The sequence below is a fragment of the Hemicordylus capensis genome, chromosome 2 (assembly GCF_027244095.1).
Source record: "Hemicordylus capensis ecotype Gifberg chromosome 2, rHemCap1.1.pri, whole genome shotgun sequence".
Classification (NCBI taxonomy): Eukaryota; Metazoa; Chordata; class Lepidosauria; order Squamata; family Cordylidae; genus Hemicordylus; species Hemicordylus capensis.
Window position 1 is genome coordinate 401,254,131 of NC_069658.1, and position 14,770 is coordinate 401,268,900.

Genomic DNA, 14,770 nt, shown 5'->3' on the forward strand with positions numbered 1-14,770 from the left:
TGCCAGCCTGTCTCTGAGGGTGCTTGCCATTCCAGGGCGAAAACTGCAGCTGACATTTAATTTAAAAATCAAAAGGTTGCTCAACACAGATGCAAGCCCCCATGGTACTGTAATGAGGGGAAAGCAGCAGGGGGAAAGAGGGGGGTTGGTGGAAAGGAAGGGAATTCAGAAATCACTGTTTCCAACAAGCTTCTCTAGTATCTTTAAACATATAATTAATGCCCTGGCAAGGCCTTTGTGCAGACGGAAGCAAGATAGAGCAACAGACCTTGTCAAAACATCATCCGTTGAATGCTGAGAGCTAGCAATGATAGAACAGTCCTATACTTCAGTATAAAAGCATGGAATAGACCAGCTAAGGGAAGGTGGATCCTGGGACTCAAGTTCAAATCCCACTGTAACTGCAGACTCGCTGGCTGGCATGCCACACAGCATAGGCAGTTCTGCACCCTAAAGCACCACCAGCGCTGCTGTACAAGAGCACTTTTGAGCTAATACATCAAACTGCATAATCGCACTTGCATGATGCAACAGCCATCATTTCCCATGGTCATAGCACCGTGCAAGCATGGCTGCACAATCTGACATACTGGCATAAAAGTGCTCTTGTGCAACAGTGCTGCATTGTTTTGGATGTCCACAGCAGCACGGGTGGTGCAGAACTACCAGTGGTACAGTGTGCAACACACTGGCCACTCTGAGCATTCCTCCTCACACCAAACGAAAAAGAAGAAGTATAGAAGCAGAACTTGAGAAAGCTTTTGAACTTCAACTTTCCCATATACAACTAACCAACCCAACCACCTTATAGGGCAGTTGAGAGGATCAAAACATGAAGGCAATTAAACCAGGCCCAAATTTTAGCAGCAGGCGAAATTATAAGTGCCAATAAATATCTTACTGCACTACTCAGTAAGAGCATTTTACCACACACCCTCCATCATCTGAAACTCCTTATTTTGCCAAAATGCGGATAGTAATACTTTCATAACCTTATGTAAGCCTACTCCCTTTTTACACTAGACTTTGGGTTAAATGAATACTCCAAATGCCCCCATTCCCATTCAGCTAAATAAAGGAGTGCTGAATCATCTTCTCCCGTGTGAGAAAGGGAACAAATCAAGGGAAGTGCACCAGAACACCAGTGCTTACAACAGTACTACCAACTATCCAGACCCAGAGGAGAGAAAAACTGCTCAAATTCTCTTCGCTGTGTTTCATCCTCCGTTACGAAGTGACACATCATTTTAGATGCTTACTGGTTGTGAGTTCCCTACTCTGTTCTGGACTTTGCAGCTTACCTGGTCTTTGAGATGGGTCTCTGTGCAGTATTTCCATTGCTGAAACACTTCAGAAAGTTTATCCAGGCCACCATGGTGAAAGTGGAAGATTTTATATTGACTCTCCCTGCTAGCAACTACCAGCTGCCCACTGGTGCATGCCTCATCACTGAAGAAAGGAGGAGAAGAGAGGAGAGAGAAGAAGAGGGAGTATGTCGTTAAGAGCAGAGTTTACTAGCCAGAATGTCCAGGGGTGGAACAACCCCTAACATAGGCAGCACCAGCCAGGTTTGTGAATTCTGTGGGTCTGCTACACAGCTAAGCTCTGAAACATTCAGCATTCATCTGAAGCAATGTTGTAGTTGCAGTAACATTTTTTGAGGCAGTGGATGCTAAGTGTTCAGGAACTCAAGTGATCTCATCAATCTTTTAGGGTCTAAGGGAAGCTGACTGTGCCTTGCCTAGAACCCTGCTTTTCCTTCACCTCTTCTTGGCCCCTCCAGCTGCAGTCTTCCACTATCAACCCTACCTCTCTTCTCTCCTCCCCCATACTGTTTCAGTCCTCACTAACAGATTCCAAGTCCTCTGAAACCTCCGAACAGCAATCAAAATGAATTATGCAAATCACCTGACCTTAATCTGCATAATATATTCCAAGCACATACTCTGCTCCCCCCCCCATGTAGAAGTTGCTTTTCATCCCCCCACCCCCGCAAAGCACACATGGCTCTGATTATGAGCTTTCATGGCCCAAATGGTGCTTGTGAGGTCTCTCACCGAATAAGCGAATACCACACTTCGCTCTGTACACAAAGAGGAGTGGTGTCTACATCTGGTAGCACTTATCAGGTTGTTTATGGCAATCAACCCCAGCCTGGGTACGCTAGGTACTGTACAAACAAAACGAGTATCAGGTGGAATTGTGCTGCCCGCAGTAGATCCCGAGGACATGCATCTGGGCAAAGAAGCTGTGGAGCCAGCTGCCAAGGTCAGTTTGACTCTCAAACAAGCTCCAGGTTTTGTGGCAGAAATAATCACCACGCTAGACAGACCTACAAGAGACACAGCAGGGAGATGTGGTGGATATTGAGGTCTAGCATGGCTTCTTTCAGCCTTAAAACCCCTTGGTCAGCATGGGTAACTCAGAACCTGGAGGCAATTGTGGGTGGACACTGGCTCTTTAAAAAGGCAGGCAGAGATTTCCAGAAGTCTAAAGAAACGTTTCTAGCCCTCATAGTTTGAAAGTGTGATTGCAGAACAGTAGCTAATAATAGTGATAGCTCAAGGACTGAAATTAAGGTAACAAATAAAACTTGTTATGTTCTCAAACTTTCATCACTTCCACAACCACATTTTCCAAATGTGAATTGCTTTGTTCTATGAGTAACAATAGTAGAATAAGATTATAGAATAAAAGTAGAACATCTGCCATGTTTATGAAAGTTATATGCAAATTCTGTTAATTTACCTGTGACTAATAGGATAATTAGCCATAGCCCTGCTGCTCTCCCCAACTCTAAATGAAGAGACTTCATCTTGTCCCCCCGTAGCTTGCAAAGGATCTAAATTTTATGGGACAGAAGTGCATACTTCTTGTTTATGCAGCCCAGACCCTAGCAAAACTTATTTACTCAACAATCACAGACCCTAGAAATCAAAGCAAAGGGAAAGACGATGGGCAAAGCAGCAATTAACTGAATGAATATATAAATGTTGATATGTGAAGGACGAGAGCAGCAAGGCAAGGAGCCCATCCCACCGATCAGGGACACAGGCCCAGTTTAGACACTACAACAAATGCTGGTTTGTTATTTTGAGTTGCAGCAAGCTTCCCACCTCCCCTTCCATATGACAAGGAGGAGGAAATGGGAAGCTTCCATTTGCTGTTTGCAACAAATTGCCATTTCCCATTATGTCCAAATATGGGAAATTGTGTTTTCACAAAATATAGTTTAACAAATGAGGATTTTAAAAAACCCATACAGTTTCTAATCTCTGCCAAGTCATGAACTCTCTGAGCGACCTTGGGATATTCACTATCTACCCTCTCCAATTAATGATCCCATTAATACCACTTTTCTGAGGTTGGGTTTTAATAAGATGTTCATCTATCATATTTGTGACAACACTATGCAATGGGATAGATTTTAGAACTTGAGATCTTCTGGGTGGCATTCTAGAGTTCAAGATTAGTCCTTTTCCAATACAAATAGCTAGCTTTACCTGTTTGTGGAACTAGGCTTGGGGGAAGGAGCCATACAGGCTCCTTGGCTAAACTGCAGCTTCCAGACTAGCAATCTGCAATTAATATTTGCTCAGACAGTTCCCTTGGGTTAAGGGTTATCATTCAATAGCGTTAAGGGGATCAAGGGAAACTTAAAATGCCCCAAGAACCCTCAAACAAGCTGCGAAAACTGCATTTGAGAGATGCAGGCACAATGGCTTGTCAATGCTTAGTTTGCTTTCCCGGGCAAGTAAACTTGGTTCTCAGTTATGAGAATACCACCTTTTGGACTATGCAATTTAAGGCACTGGTCCTCTAAAAGGTATCTCTTGGCAGAGCCAGTTAGGTGCAGCTAACATATTTTGCTGCTTTATTTTATTTCCTATGCTATGCTGCAACTTTAAGTTTAAACAAATATTCCTTCAAGTTAAATGTGCTTTGCCTTGGTATTCAAGAGTTTTTGCAGCCGTCCTCTTCAGAGACAGTCTCTTAATTCAGGCTGTAAAAACAGCTTCAGGCTCACCCATGCTAAGCAGCTCAAGCTGGCAAGGACACGGTTCTCCTGAGGCTTAGACATATTCTCGACCAACTAAGTCTTCCCAGGAACTGCAAGTTGCCTTGGTAGGAAGAGACACTAAGCCTCATCCAGACCACAAGACTGAGAGACTGTGCAGGTTTGTGCTACAGGAGAAGGGCTACAATAGCCTCACAGCCTACACTTTTCAACCCTTTCTTTGAAACTACAAGGCCTAGAAGCTTTCTTGCAGGGGGAGCTGCAATTCTCCGGCTGAAATTGCTTACTACGACTACACATCACCTCAGCAAACATGGATGTTTGCCAAGGCAATGTATAGTAACAGCCTCAGGAAGCTGAGTTTTATACAAGTTTCATATTCCATGCAGGGCACAAACAGCCACATGTCTGGTTAGACAGGATCGACCATACTACCAAGTTGTTATTTTGACGGCTCAGTTAAGTTCCTTCACAACAAGAATGTTAGACTCTTGGTTCACCAATTCAAATTAAGCTCTGAATGCACAGAAGGTTTGCAGGTGATGGATGGTCCAGAATACGCCTGTTAAGGTGCACTACATCATTCACAAAGAACATTCAATAGTATAAGAACCTCCTAGGCAGGCTTATACCTAGAAAAGACTATAGATTGGGAACTCATGCTCATGTTACTGTATATTTTCACTCACCTAAGTAACAGGCAAAAGCAGCCAGCACATCTCCAGTTGTCTTACCTGAAAAAAAGGCGCAGAGACCTCATCTGTCCCAGGTCAACTCTGAAGACCCCACAGATCTGTTCCAAGGCAAACACCTTCTGCTGCTCATCCCACCTGGAGTTCTGTACTTGCCCATTATTCTCCTGGAATTGGGAGTTGGGATCAAGGCTTGCATTGGAGCTGGTCAAGCGAATCCTGTGGCTCTCACATGCCTCTCTACACACCCAAAAAGGAGAAAGGAAGGAGGAGAGAGTCATTTGCAAATTACTAAATGGCAAGACCCAGTGTGATGTCGTAGCTATAAGACTGTGGATTGAAGCAAGGTATCTCAGTAAGGTTCAAGCCCACACATACCTATGAAGCTCATTCTGTGGTCTTGGAGAAGTCACCATCTCAGCTTAAGCTATCTACATAGGATTGCTGCAAGGATGACATGCTCTAATCGAGCTCAGGGAAGAGCAAGCTGACAAGTCCAACAAGTAGTTTTCCTGAAGACCCGATTGAGCTTCTAATATTTCATTCAAGTCAGACACCATCTTCTTCAAGTTGTAAAGTGGTATATGATAAATAATTAATATAATAATAAATTATATATATATATGCAGAAAAACTTGTGACTGAATTCAATGCACAGTTTTCAGATCAACAATCCTAACTCCACAGACAAGCTGCCCATGCCTCATTTCCTGCCAAGGCCAAGTTATTCAGCACTAGAAACACAGCAACATGGAGAAGGGGTAGAATATTAACATGGGACTAATTTCAAATGCACTTATAAAGATGTAAGCAGTTGAAAGGCTATATGGTCTCTGTACTCAAAGATGAAGTGCTGTGCTGGGGAAACAAGTTTAAATTCGATTTCTGCCACAGACTTATTATGGCATGGCCTTGGGTAAGCCCCCATCTCAGATATACTTTCTCCATTTGTAAAATGGGAATAGCAGCAGCTCTCACAGGATTGTTACAAGAAGAAGTTAGCATTTCTGGGGTACAGATTGCATTGTATTTTAGTGTTCAGGAAGATGCCTCCCATCTTACCATTGATTCTTCTAGCCCAGAGCTATCCATCTTGACAGGCAGTAGCTCTCCAAGATGTTTGGAAGCGTTTTCCCCCCAGCCGTACTACCAGGATGATTGATCTAGAGTCCTCCAGTTCTAACTAATGGTTTGCTCTACACACCCTTTAGTATCACATAAGCACTTTCAAAAGCCAACATGAAGCAGTGCTAGTCTCACTCCCTCCCCACCAGCAACAGGCTTGTTTATTAAGCATTTCTTAGCTACATCATCGGCTGTCAACAGCATCAGAAGAAAGTAAACAATTAAAAACCTCTCTCTCATACACTCAAAACGCCAAGCATACAACTTCTCTTCACACAATACCGCCTCAATAACTAACGGTTCACCTCTCACAGATACTATTGGTTCTGTCGCTACAGTTGTGGCAGAGCTACCTGAGCACTTTTGACCATCACAGAGTGTGTCAGTAGAGAAAGAAATGGCTTAGGGATCTAAATATTGCAAATCAAGATTCATCAGAAACATTGACTAGGGGCGCATGTACAATACTAGTTTTCTCTAACAATGAGCCCCTGGTGGCGCAGTGGTAAAACTGCCGCCCTGTAACCAGAAGGTTACAAGTTCAATCCTGACCAGGGGCTCAAGGTTGACTCAGCCTTCCATCCTTCCGAGGTCGGTAAAATGATTACCCAGAATGTTGGGGGCAATATGCTAAATCATTGTAAACCGCTTAGAGAGCTCTGGCTATAGAGCGGTATATAAATGTAAGTGCTATTGCTATTGCTATTGCTATTCTCTCTCTCACTCACTCACACAAACCAGAAATAAATGTTTCCAAAGTCTTTGTGCACACACATGCTGCAGCCAAAACTATTACTCCCCAGCACATTTCAAATTTAAATATATGCAAATTTGAGTACATGCTAGTCCTTCAGAGCAATCACTTTAAGTATTAGAGGAGCTCCTTGCTTATTGGAAAATAATTCTTGTAGATTCACTGTCAACCAACATAATTCAAATATCTTTATTCCAGGAATTTAAATATATGTTAACCAGATAAAGGCATGCCCCATTATCACATTTTTAATAGGAATAGTGGCAGCACAGCCGTTTAACCCAAAAATGCTAGGGAGAAGGAGCCATAACATTTCAGCATGTTAAGCAACTGAGCTCAGGATCTGTTGCCCACCCTGCCCCCGCATCAAGAGAAGCCAGAGCTGTGATTTCAAAAACTAATCTCTCTCCTCCACCACATACACAAGTGCTCCCTCTCTTTCCCCCCAAACAGCAGTGCTCTGGGAAATAAGTGAATCTGAAACTGTGACCTCTGGAATCTTGAAAAGGCCAATCCATTTGAACAGCCTGAATGGGCTCTACTGTGAAATCATGGTTTGCAAAACAAGGCAAGGAGCAGGTATAAAAGCAGCCTCTGAAAAGCCACTTTATGCAGTGTTTTCTAATCCGCTTACTGAACAATGTAGGCACTGAATGCTGAAGAAATCACACACTCAGCATGCCTGTGCAGAACACCCCATCAGTATGCTTTTCTACCCTGACGACAGTGCCCCTGAAACTAGGGCCACACTAGGCCATTGGGCAAGCCTTATTTTTAGCATTCACCAGCGGTTTGGGTCATTGCATTCCAATACACATTCCCTGGATAGTCAGGCTGAGGGCTGCATTGTTAACCAAGCCCCAAGGAGAAGACCAAGTTCAGCCATACTGCTGGAGAGAAGTCTGGGCGTGCCCACAGCCCTCCCACGCCCACAGTGCAAATCCAACATTACTTCCTGACACATCTTATGTTTAAATGGAAATAAATGATTAATCAATTCCAAATTTGCTTTTAGTGATTTTTATTTGCACATCCCTACTGATCATGGAGAAATAATTCTGAGTCTTTTTGCCTCCCTGTTCCACAGACTCTCTGCCCTCTCTAGCTCCCTCTCACTGCAAAACTCCCTGTCCTTCTGCCCTTATCCAAAACAACCCCCTTCCACAATACTGTCCTTACCAATGTTGACTACTGACTGAAGCAAGATTTGAAGGGCTCATGAATATTCTGGGAAACAGCAGCTCAATTAAAAAAAACACACACACCACAGGATGGTGTGTGTGTGTGTGGGGGGGGGGCTAACAAGACTTTCCCCACAAATCAATCTTTCTAAAACTCTCTCCCCACTAATCTTCAAGATTTCTTAAAACAAACTGTAATTTTAGTCAGTTCTGAATAAAATTATTCAGTTCAGAGTATTTTCAGGAATAAGCCACATCCACTAGCAAAATTAAGGGATAGTTACCCAGGTAATGTATTCAGTTTGGGATAACGCCTGGTACATATCTAGATATTAAAAAATGTACAAGATAATGCTACCAATTGAGAACTGCCATCATCTTAACCCCTGAAACAGGCACACTCTCTTGGGTAGCATAAACAAGCCTTCTGCAGTAATGTACTGTGGGCTAGAATAGATACAAGGCTGTTTGTGTGGATTTCTTAACCATAATTAAGTAACTTGTGGGACGCCACAGGATCCCCTCCTCTCCACTCTCACTGTGCTACAGCATTACACCAGCACTGGTTAAGGCTAACCAGGGTTCCCCGTTAACCAAGGTTTGCTGACCAGTGTAAAAACCTAGAAGGGGAACCTAGCTGGCCTTTTTGATGGTTGACTTCTATCAACATAAGGCTTTACAATTAAAAAAAAGGGGGGAATTTGTGCCAGAGAGAAGCAGGCGTATGCACCCCATGTCCTGCTTCCCTAGGAAATCACCATTGTAACATCTGCACTGGTCCAAAATGTTAATATTAGGTTAGCACACCAAAATATTGGCGGGGGGGGAGACTTCAAGAACCAAATTTAAATGGCACATGAAATAGTTATTTGAACTCTAGTTAGCTTGATTTCTCCTTCAAAGTTAATGTGTACCTCTTTTCTCACGCAGCTCAACTTCTACAGAATGTTAAACAAATAGCACTGCTGCTCATCTAGACAGTCTGGATTGTCCTCAAGCCATCTGGGTGAATGAAGCTATTCTGTGCCTGCTTTGTAGAAAGTGTACCTGTGCTGGCATTTCTCCTGGTTGGGTCCACAACCATTTCACCAAGTAGGAACTAATATCCAACAATCAGCAAAGCTGGAAAAACCCTGTACATTTATTGGTTACTATAATTGGCTTGATATTTGAAGTGGCATTGCTAACAGACAAGAGGAAGGCAGGTTCTTCGATACCAAAATGTCCTAAATAATCTAGCAAGATGCAGAATCCTACCTGGTTGCAGATTCCTTGTGTAGCTTTGGTTAATCATCTTGAAAACTTCAGTTCTAACTTGTAGCTACAGGTACAACTGCTGTGATTTCCAGCTACACTGAAGAATTGTGAGCATTTCATACAAGCAAGCAAACAGGGTTGGTTTTTTTAAATGTAGCCATTTAAATAGCAGGTGGTGTGCGCATTTTGTTAGAAGAACTAAAGGCCAGGGTGGGTGGGAAGAAAAGAACAAGAGAGAACAAAGGAGGGGGGAAAGGGGGAGAGTTCCCCTGTCCATCATGACAGAAACACGTCTACAGCAATCTAAACCCACAAGACTAGGCTCTTGGTGCTCCCTGGAGAAAGCTACCTGGTGCTACCTGGGAGAGAGAAATCTGTTAGTGCCCAGAGGAATGGGGGAGATCAACAACTGAGGTGGGAAGCATGGGCACAGTATTTCATTTTATGGGGTTTCGACATGTCTTTCAAGGTAAAGTTCCAACTGTCCAGACTACTCTCTGCCCAGTTTGCCCTTTTCGAAAACAAGCACATGGTTAAATAAACTTTCCAAGTATTATCTCAGGTAGATGGGTGGAAGAAAGCAGCAATTAACCCTGACAAACGTAGTTTGCACTGCTAGACCAATTAAATTGACTTTTGGAGACAGTTTCCAACCATTCCACATTCAGTGTAGCTGGAGAGTCATTCAGACGTTCTCCTTGCTGGCCAGGAAGTTTCTGAAGTTATTTGCTGGCTCTCATGATGCCTTTAAAGGATAAAGCGAATACAATTCCCTAATAGTTCAAGTAATCCTTATATCAGGCCTAGCACTTACATCACCCCATAACAAACTTACCCATTTAACTACATCTAGCCAGAAGAGAGAGGCGGGATACTTACACAATTATAATTTTACTATCTGGGCCAGGTGCAGAGCATCTGCGCCTTGGGCCAGCCCAGCCACCGCTACTACCTGTTTCCCCCTGCCCCGCCAGTGCGCCCGGCTTTCTGGCTGGCCAGCCGGCTTCTGCTCCACCTGCCCACTTCTGCCTCCCCCGCACTTTCTGGCTGGCGGGCCGGCCAGAAAGCCTGTCCGCCACCTCCGCCCGCTCCAGGCAGCGGCTGCCTCCTCCTGGTGGCTGGGCTGGCTTGCTGCCGCCTCCTACTCCTGGTGGCTGGACCTGCCGCTGCCTCCTGCTCTCCATTATTTTCTCCCCCGTCCTGTCCCCGTCACTATCCAGGCAGCTGCTCACAAACTCTTGTGAGAGCTGCCACACATGGGATTAGCGACCGGTACGTTTAAGATAATTAAATTAAACATATAGATTGAACTAGATTTAGTGTAGGGCAGGGCATTTGACCAGTCACAAAAGCATCTGGTCAGTTGTCCCAACAAATATTATCAAATAAGCTGTCAAAATTATCAAAAAATATTATCAAAAAAGTTTCTTCTTTAAAGAAACAAAAGAGCCACAACCAAATTAATTATGAATGACAAAACTAATTTTTAAAAATTGTAATTAATTATTCCAATTTAACACTTAAAGTTCATAGAAATGATGATTCACTGAAAAGTTCTTTGACTTAATTCTGAAACATCAGGGTCAGCTGTTAGATTTTTTTAAAAAAATTAAAAAGTAACACCAAACAAAATGTTATTTTAAAGGCAGATGTGCTAAGTAGGATGTAGTTCTTCTAAGTAGTTCTTCAAGCAGGATCATAGCTTCATGAAATTTTTGTCAGGACTTTAACTGCCATCAAGTCGGTGTCGACTCTTAGCGACCACATAGATAGATTCTCTCCAGGATGATCTGTCTTCAACTTGGCCTTTAAGGTCTCTCAGTGGTGCATTCACTGCCGTCATAATCAAATCCATCCACCTTGCTGCTGGCTGTCCTCTTCTTCTCTTTCCTCCAACTTTCCCCAGCATTATGGACTTCTCAAGGGAGCTGAGTCTTCACATAATGTGTCTGAAGTATGATAGTTTGAGCCTAGTCACTTGTGCCTCGAGTGAAAGTTCTGGATTGATTTGTTCTATGATCCATTTGTTTGTTTTCCTGGCTGCCCATGGTATCCTCAAAAGTCTTCTCCAGCACCAAAGTTCAAACGCGTCAATACGTTTTCTATTTTGCTTCTTCAAAGTCCAGCTTTACCAAAGTCCAGTACTTTACCAAAGTCAAATAGTGGATGGTGACTTGACAATATCTGACCGGTCAATTGTCTGATGTGTCAACCATGGGATGATGCCATATCCACATTCAATCAGATATCATGGTGGGCATTCTAGGATGGCTGTGACCCAGACTTTGGCAATAAAAAGGGTTTTAAAATATAATTTATTGGCATTAATCTGGGGTACAGATCATCATACCACTGTAGCTAGTAACTCATTAAAAAAAGAGTATACAACACTGACACGTTTTGTCTGTGTGCTCTGCTAGAATAAATAGCACATTTTTGTCCACAGATCCCTTGGGGTCAAATTGCCCTTTGCAGAATTCTTACTCAACTCAGAACATAGGAGGTTCCATTTGAAAGCAGAGGAAGAAGGCAAAATGTAGAGAAAACAGGTAACAGGGGACATGGGAAGGGCCTTAAGTAGAGTGGTAAAGCTCATGCTTTACATGCAGAGGGTCCCAGGTATGGCTGGGAAAGATCCATCTGAAACACCGGAGAGCCACTGCCAGTTAGTGTAGACAATATCATGCATGATGGACAGATGGTCTGAATCAGCATAAGGCAGCTGCATATGTCCCACACCAGATTTTAAAGTCAAGGAGGGCCCGAGCCTCAAAATGTTTTAAGGGTCATTTGGAGATAGAGAATAACCTTATGATGACCCCAAGGACCCTCCCAAAGATATTTGAGACTTCAAGGCCTGGTACACACACACACACACACACACACACACACACACACAGCGTGCGCCTGAGGATGCATCTATATTTTTAATTCTCTTAGCCAGCATGCGTGTCCTGGATTTGGTGGCAGAATTCTTGTGACACGTGAGAGTTCCGCCGCCGAAGGGTGAGAGTTGCGGGCAAGAAAAAATGGCAGCAGGCAGTATGGGTGGTGGGAGCGGGAGCTGGCGGCGGCAAGATGGCTGGAGGAAGCGCCGGCGAGAGGGGTGAGTGGGAAACAGGCGACAGTGCGAAGCCCTGGGCTCCTGTTGGAGGCCGAGGTGGAAGGGAAATGGGCGGTTGGACTTCACCGCCCGGGAGGAGGGGAAGGAGGAGAGGAATGAAAGGGGAGAGAGAACAAGAGAGAGGGGAGTAGGAGGGCAAGAGAGTGTGGGGCAGGAAGGGGAGGGGGGCAGGAAGGAGGTGGAAGGGAGAGCAAGAGAGTGTGGGGCAGAGAGAGTGGAGCAGAAGGCAGGGCAAGAGAGAGTGGGGCAGGAGGGAACAGCGGCCCCCAAAAGCACACAGATGCTCTGTGCAGGTAGGCTAGTTATCACAATTCTACAGTTAAAATAAAGACCTCTGTTCCCAGCTCCTAGTGCTAACTGTAGCCAAGTACTTTAGCTCAAGCCAAAAATTAACTTGAGTGTTAATGTTCTCAGTTTTCATTGATGCTAGGAAAACCAAGTCTAGCTGCTCACCTTACAGTTTAAAGCCACAGCTGCACTCCAAATTACATTAGTGTCTGAAGGTAACATGAAATGCAAGAACAGTGTAAAGCGATACCACCAAGAGAACAGTCAAAAATTCTGGTCAGATGCTTCTTATAACTGAAGCCATGCAAGGCAGGGAAGGGTGTGGCACTTTGTCAATGACAGAGTGATAATTTATCTCTTACAATATTATAAGAGATTGCCATGGCTTACAATATCTATATCATCATCATCATCATCATCATCTAGTTATACATTATTGTAAGGCATTGCATTGCCATGCACCATCCAACTAGATTTCTCTGTATGAGGGATAATATACCTAAAAGTGTCCCATCAGTTAAGATACTCTGTTGTTCTCACTAAGTCTATAAATAAGAGAGCCACTCTTATAAATGTTCAACAATACATTGTACAATCGGAATATAAGGATTTCCCCCCGCATTGTTTGAGTTTAAATGTAACTATTAAACACGCTAATTTAAAAACCGAATCTGGTGATGCCCCACTTGCAATAAAACAATTGACAAATCTTCCAATGGAGTCAGGGGTAAATGGGTGTGATATATCATTCCTCTTTGCAACACTAAACTAATTCCAAGAGGTTCTTTCTGTGCTTTCTTGCCTCAAGATCCTTCCATTAGCAGCCATATCAACTAATAATCTCATCAAACCATCTGCATCTTTGTGCCCCTTCTTTCCTTTCCTTTTTTGTTTGTTTAAGCTGATTTGCTGACCAGCCATGTGAGGCAACAAGCCAGAATCTTAAAGCTCTGCCTCCATACCTAGTAGGTCTGTGGAAACACAGATCACACTATTTGTTCATCAATTTAATTCCTGTTTTCAACCAATTCTCTCAAAACACTGTTATTGGGGTTGTGTTCAGTATTTTTACAACAAAAAAGCTCTAGGTTCAACCATCAGATGACAACTCTGGAAGAGAAGCAAACCCCTTTAGATAGTGTTTACTGTTTCAGCCTAAAAAGTTGGGCTGCTTATTTATACAGCATCACCACTGTACATGCCACTTCCCAGAGTAATCAATCTCTCTCTCTCACACACCCCTTATGTGAAGGAACTTGCAATCTAACATATGAACAATGATGGTGGTGGTGGTGGTGGTGGTGAGAGAACATGAGATGGAGAATAGGGACTGAGAAACAAGGATATACCAGTTTGCAATTAGTGCAGTCTTATTCAGAGTAAAAATCAATATAGATGTATCGCTGATTCTCGACCCATGAACAGCGCAAAGGCACAACTGAAACCCCTTTATGCAGCTAACCAGATACCACCCCCCACCCATTATTCTTTTGAAAACAGGACTTCATTATAGTCCAATATACTAGGAAGCCAGCATGGATTCGGACTCCTGAAACACACCCAACACACCTCATCTTTGCTATGCATCCATTTCCCCCTAGCGAGTGGCACTAAACGCTATTTAAGTAGCTAATTAACTTTCTGGGCTAGAAAACCTCCTGTAATTGCATTTCTTTCACCTTTTTAGCCCACTTCCCCAAGGGAGCTGGAGCTGTCCTCTGGCATTTGTTCTGCTCCTTCCCACCATCCAGGCACAAGTTCTACCTTGACAGCAGCCTGCCAGTCATGGCCACAGAGGTCACCGGGGACTAAATTAGGAACACTCCTGCTATGGACAAATTTGCCCGACTATGCACAATGAAACAAGAATGGAAAGCAAAAATGCTTACAAGGAATTTCTGTCTAATGCTAGAAAGCAGATTCATCTCTTTAAGCCAAGATTTCTTCTGGGCTGAGCAGCTAACAGATATTTTTCACGGGGGTGGGTGGGGGGTGGATTAAGAAGATGCGCAAAGCCCAGACTGTTTTTATTTTGTCTGTGCTGGCATCTGCTCCTCATCAAATGTGGGGGGGGGATAAGAAAATAAAAGCCCTTTGATTGGTACTTGCACCAGAGCCAGTTATTTTTTACTCCTAGGTGCTGCATGAGAAGGCTTTGCATCAAACCTTTATTCTTCTGTCTGAGAAGTGAACATTGTAAGAACAACAAACAGGAATTAGCATTTTCAGAACGAGGAAAGGGAGTGGTTTGGCATTTTTATCCAAGATCAAGCATTTCATGATTTTGTCCTGGAAGACATATGGCATCTACAGTTCCACACTTGGACTACA

The 14,770-nt window shown here is 43.5% G+C and overlaps 1 protein-coding gene across 7 annotated transcripts in view; it reads right to left on the minus strand.

Moving 5' to 3' along the window:
- Window positions 1-14,770, minus strand: part of TBC1D16 (TBC1 domain family member 16) — a 74,315-nt gene that overhangs the window by 12,244 nt on the left and 47,301 nt on the right. For all 7 annotated transcript variants that reach the window (XM_053301484.1, XM_053301482.1, XM_053301485.1 and 4 more), the window contains 2 exons: window positions 4,753-4,950; window positions 1,302-1,449 (listed from right to left, as the gene is read on the minus strand). In XM_053301484.1, coding sequence (XP_053157459.1) covers window positions 1,302-1,449; window positions 4,753-4,950 — 346 coding nt within the window. The remainder of the gene's footprint in view (window positions 1-1,301; window positions 1,450-4,752; window positions 4,951-14,770) is intronic.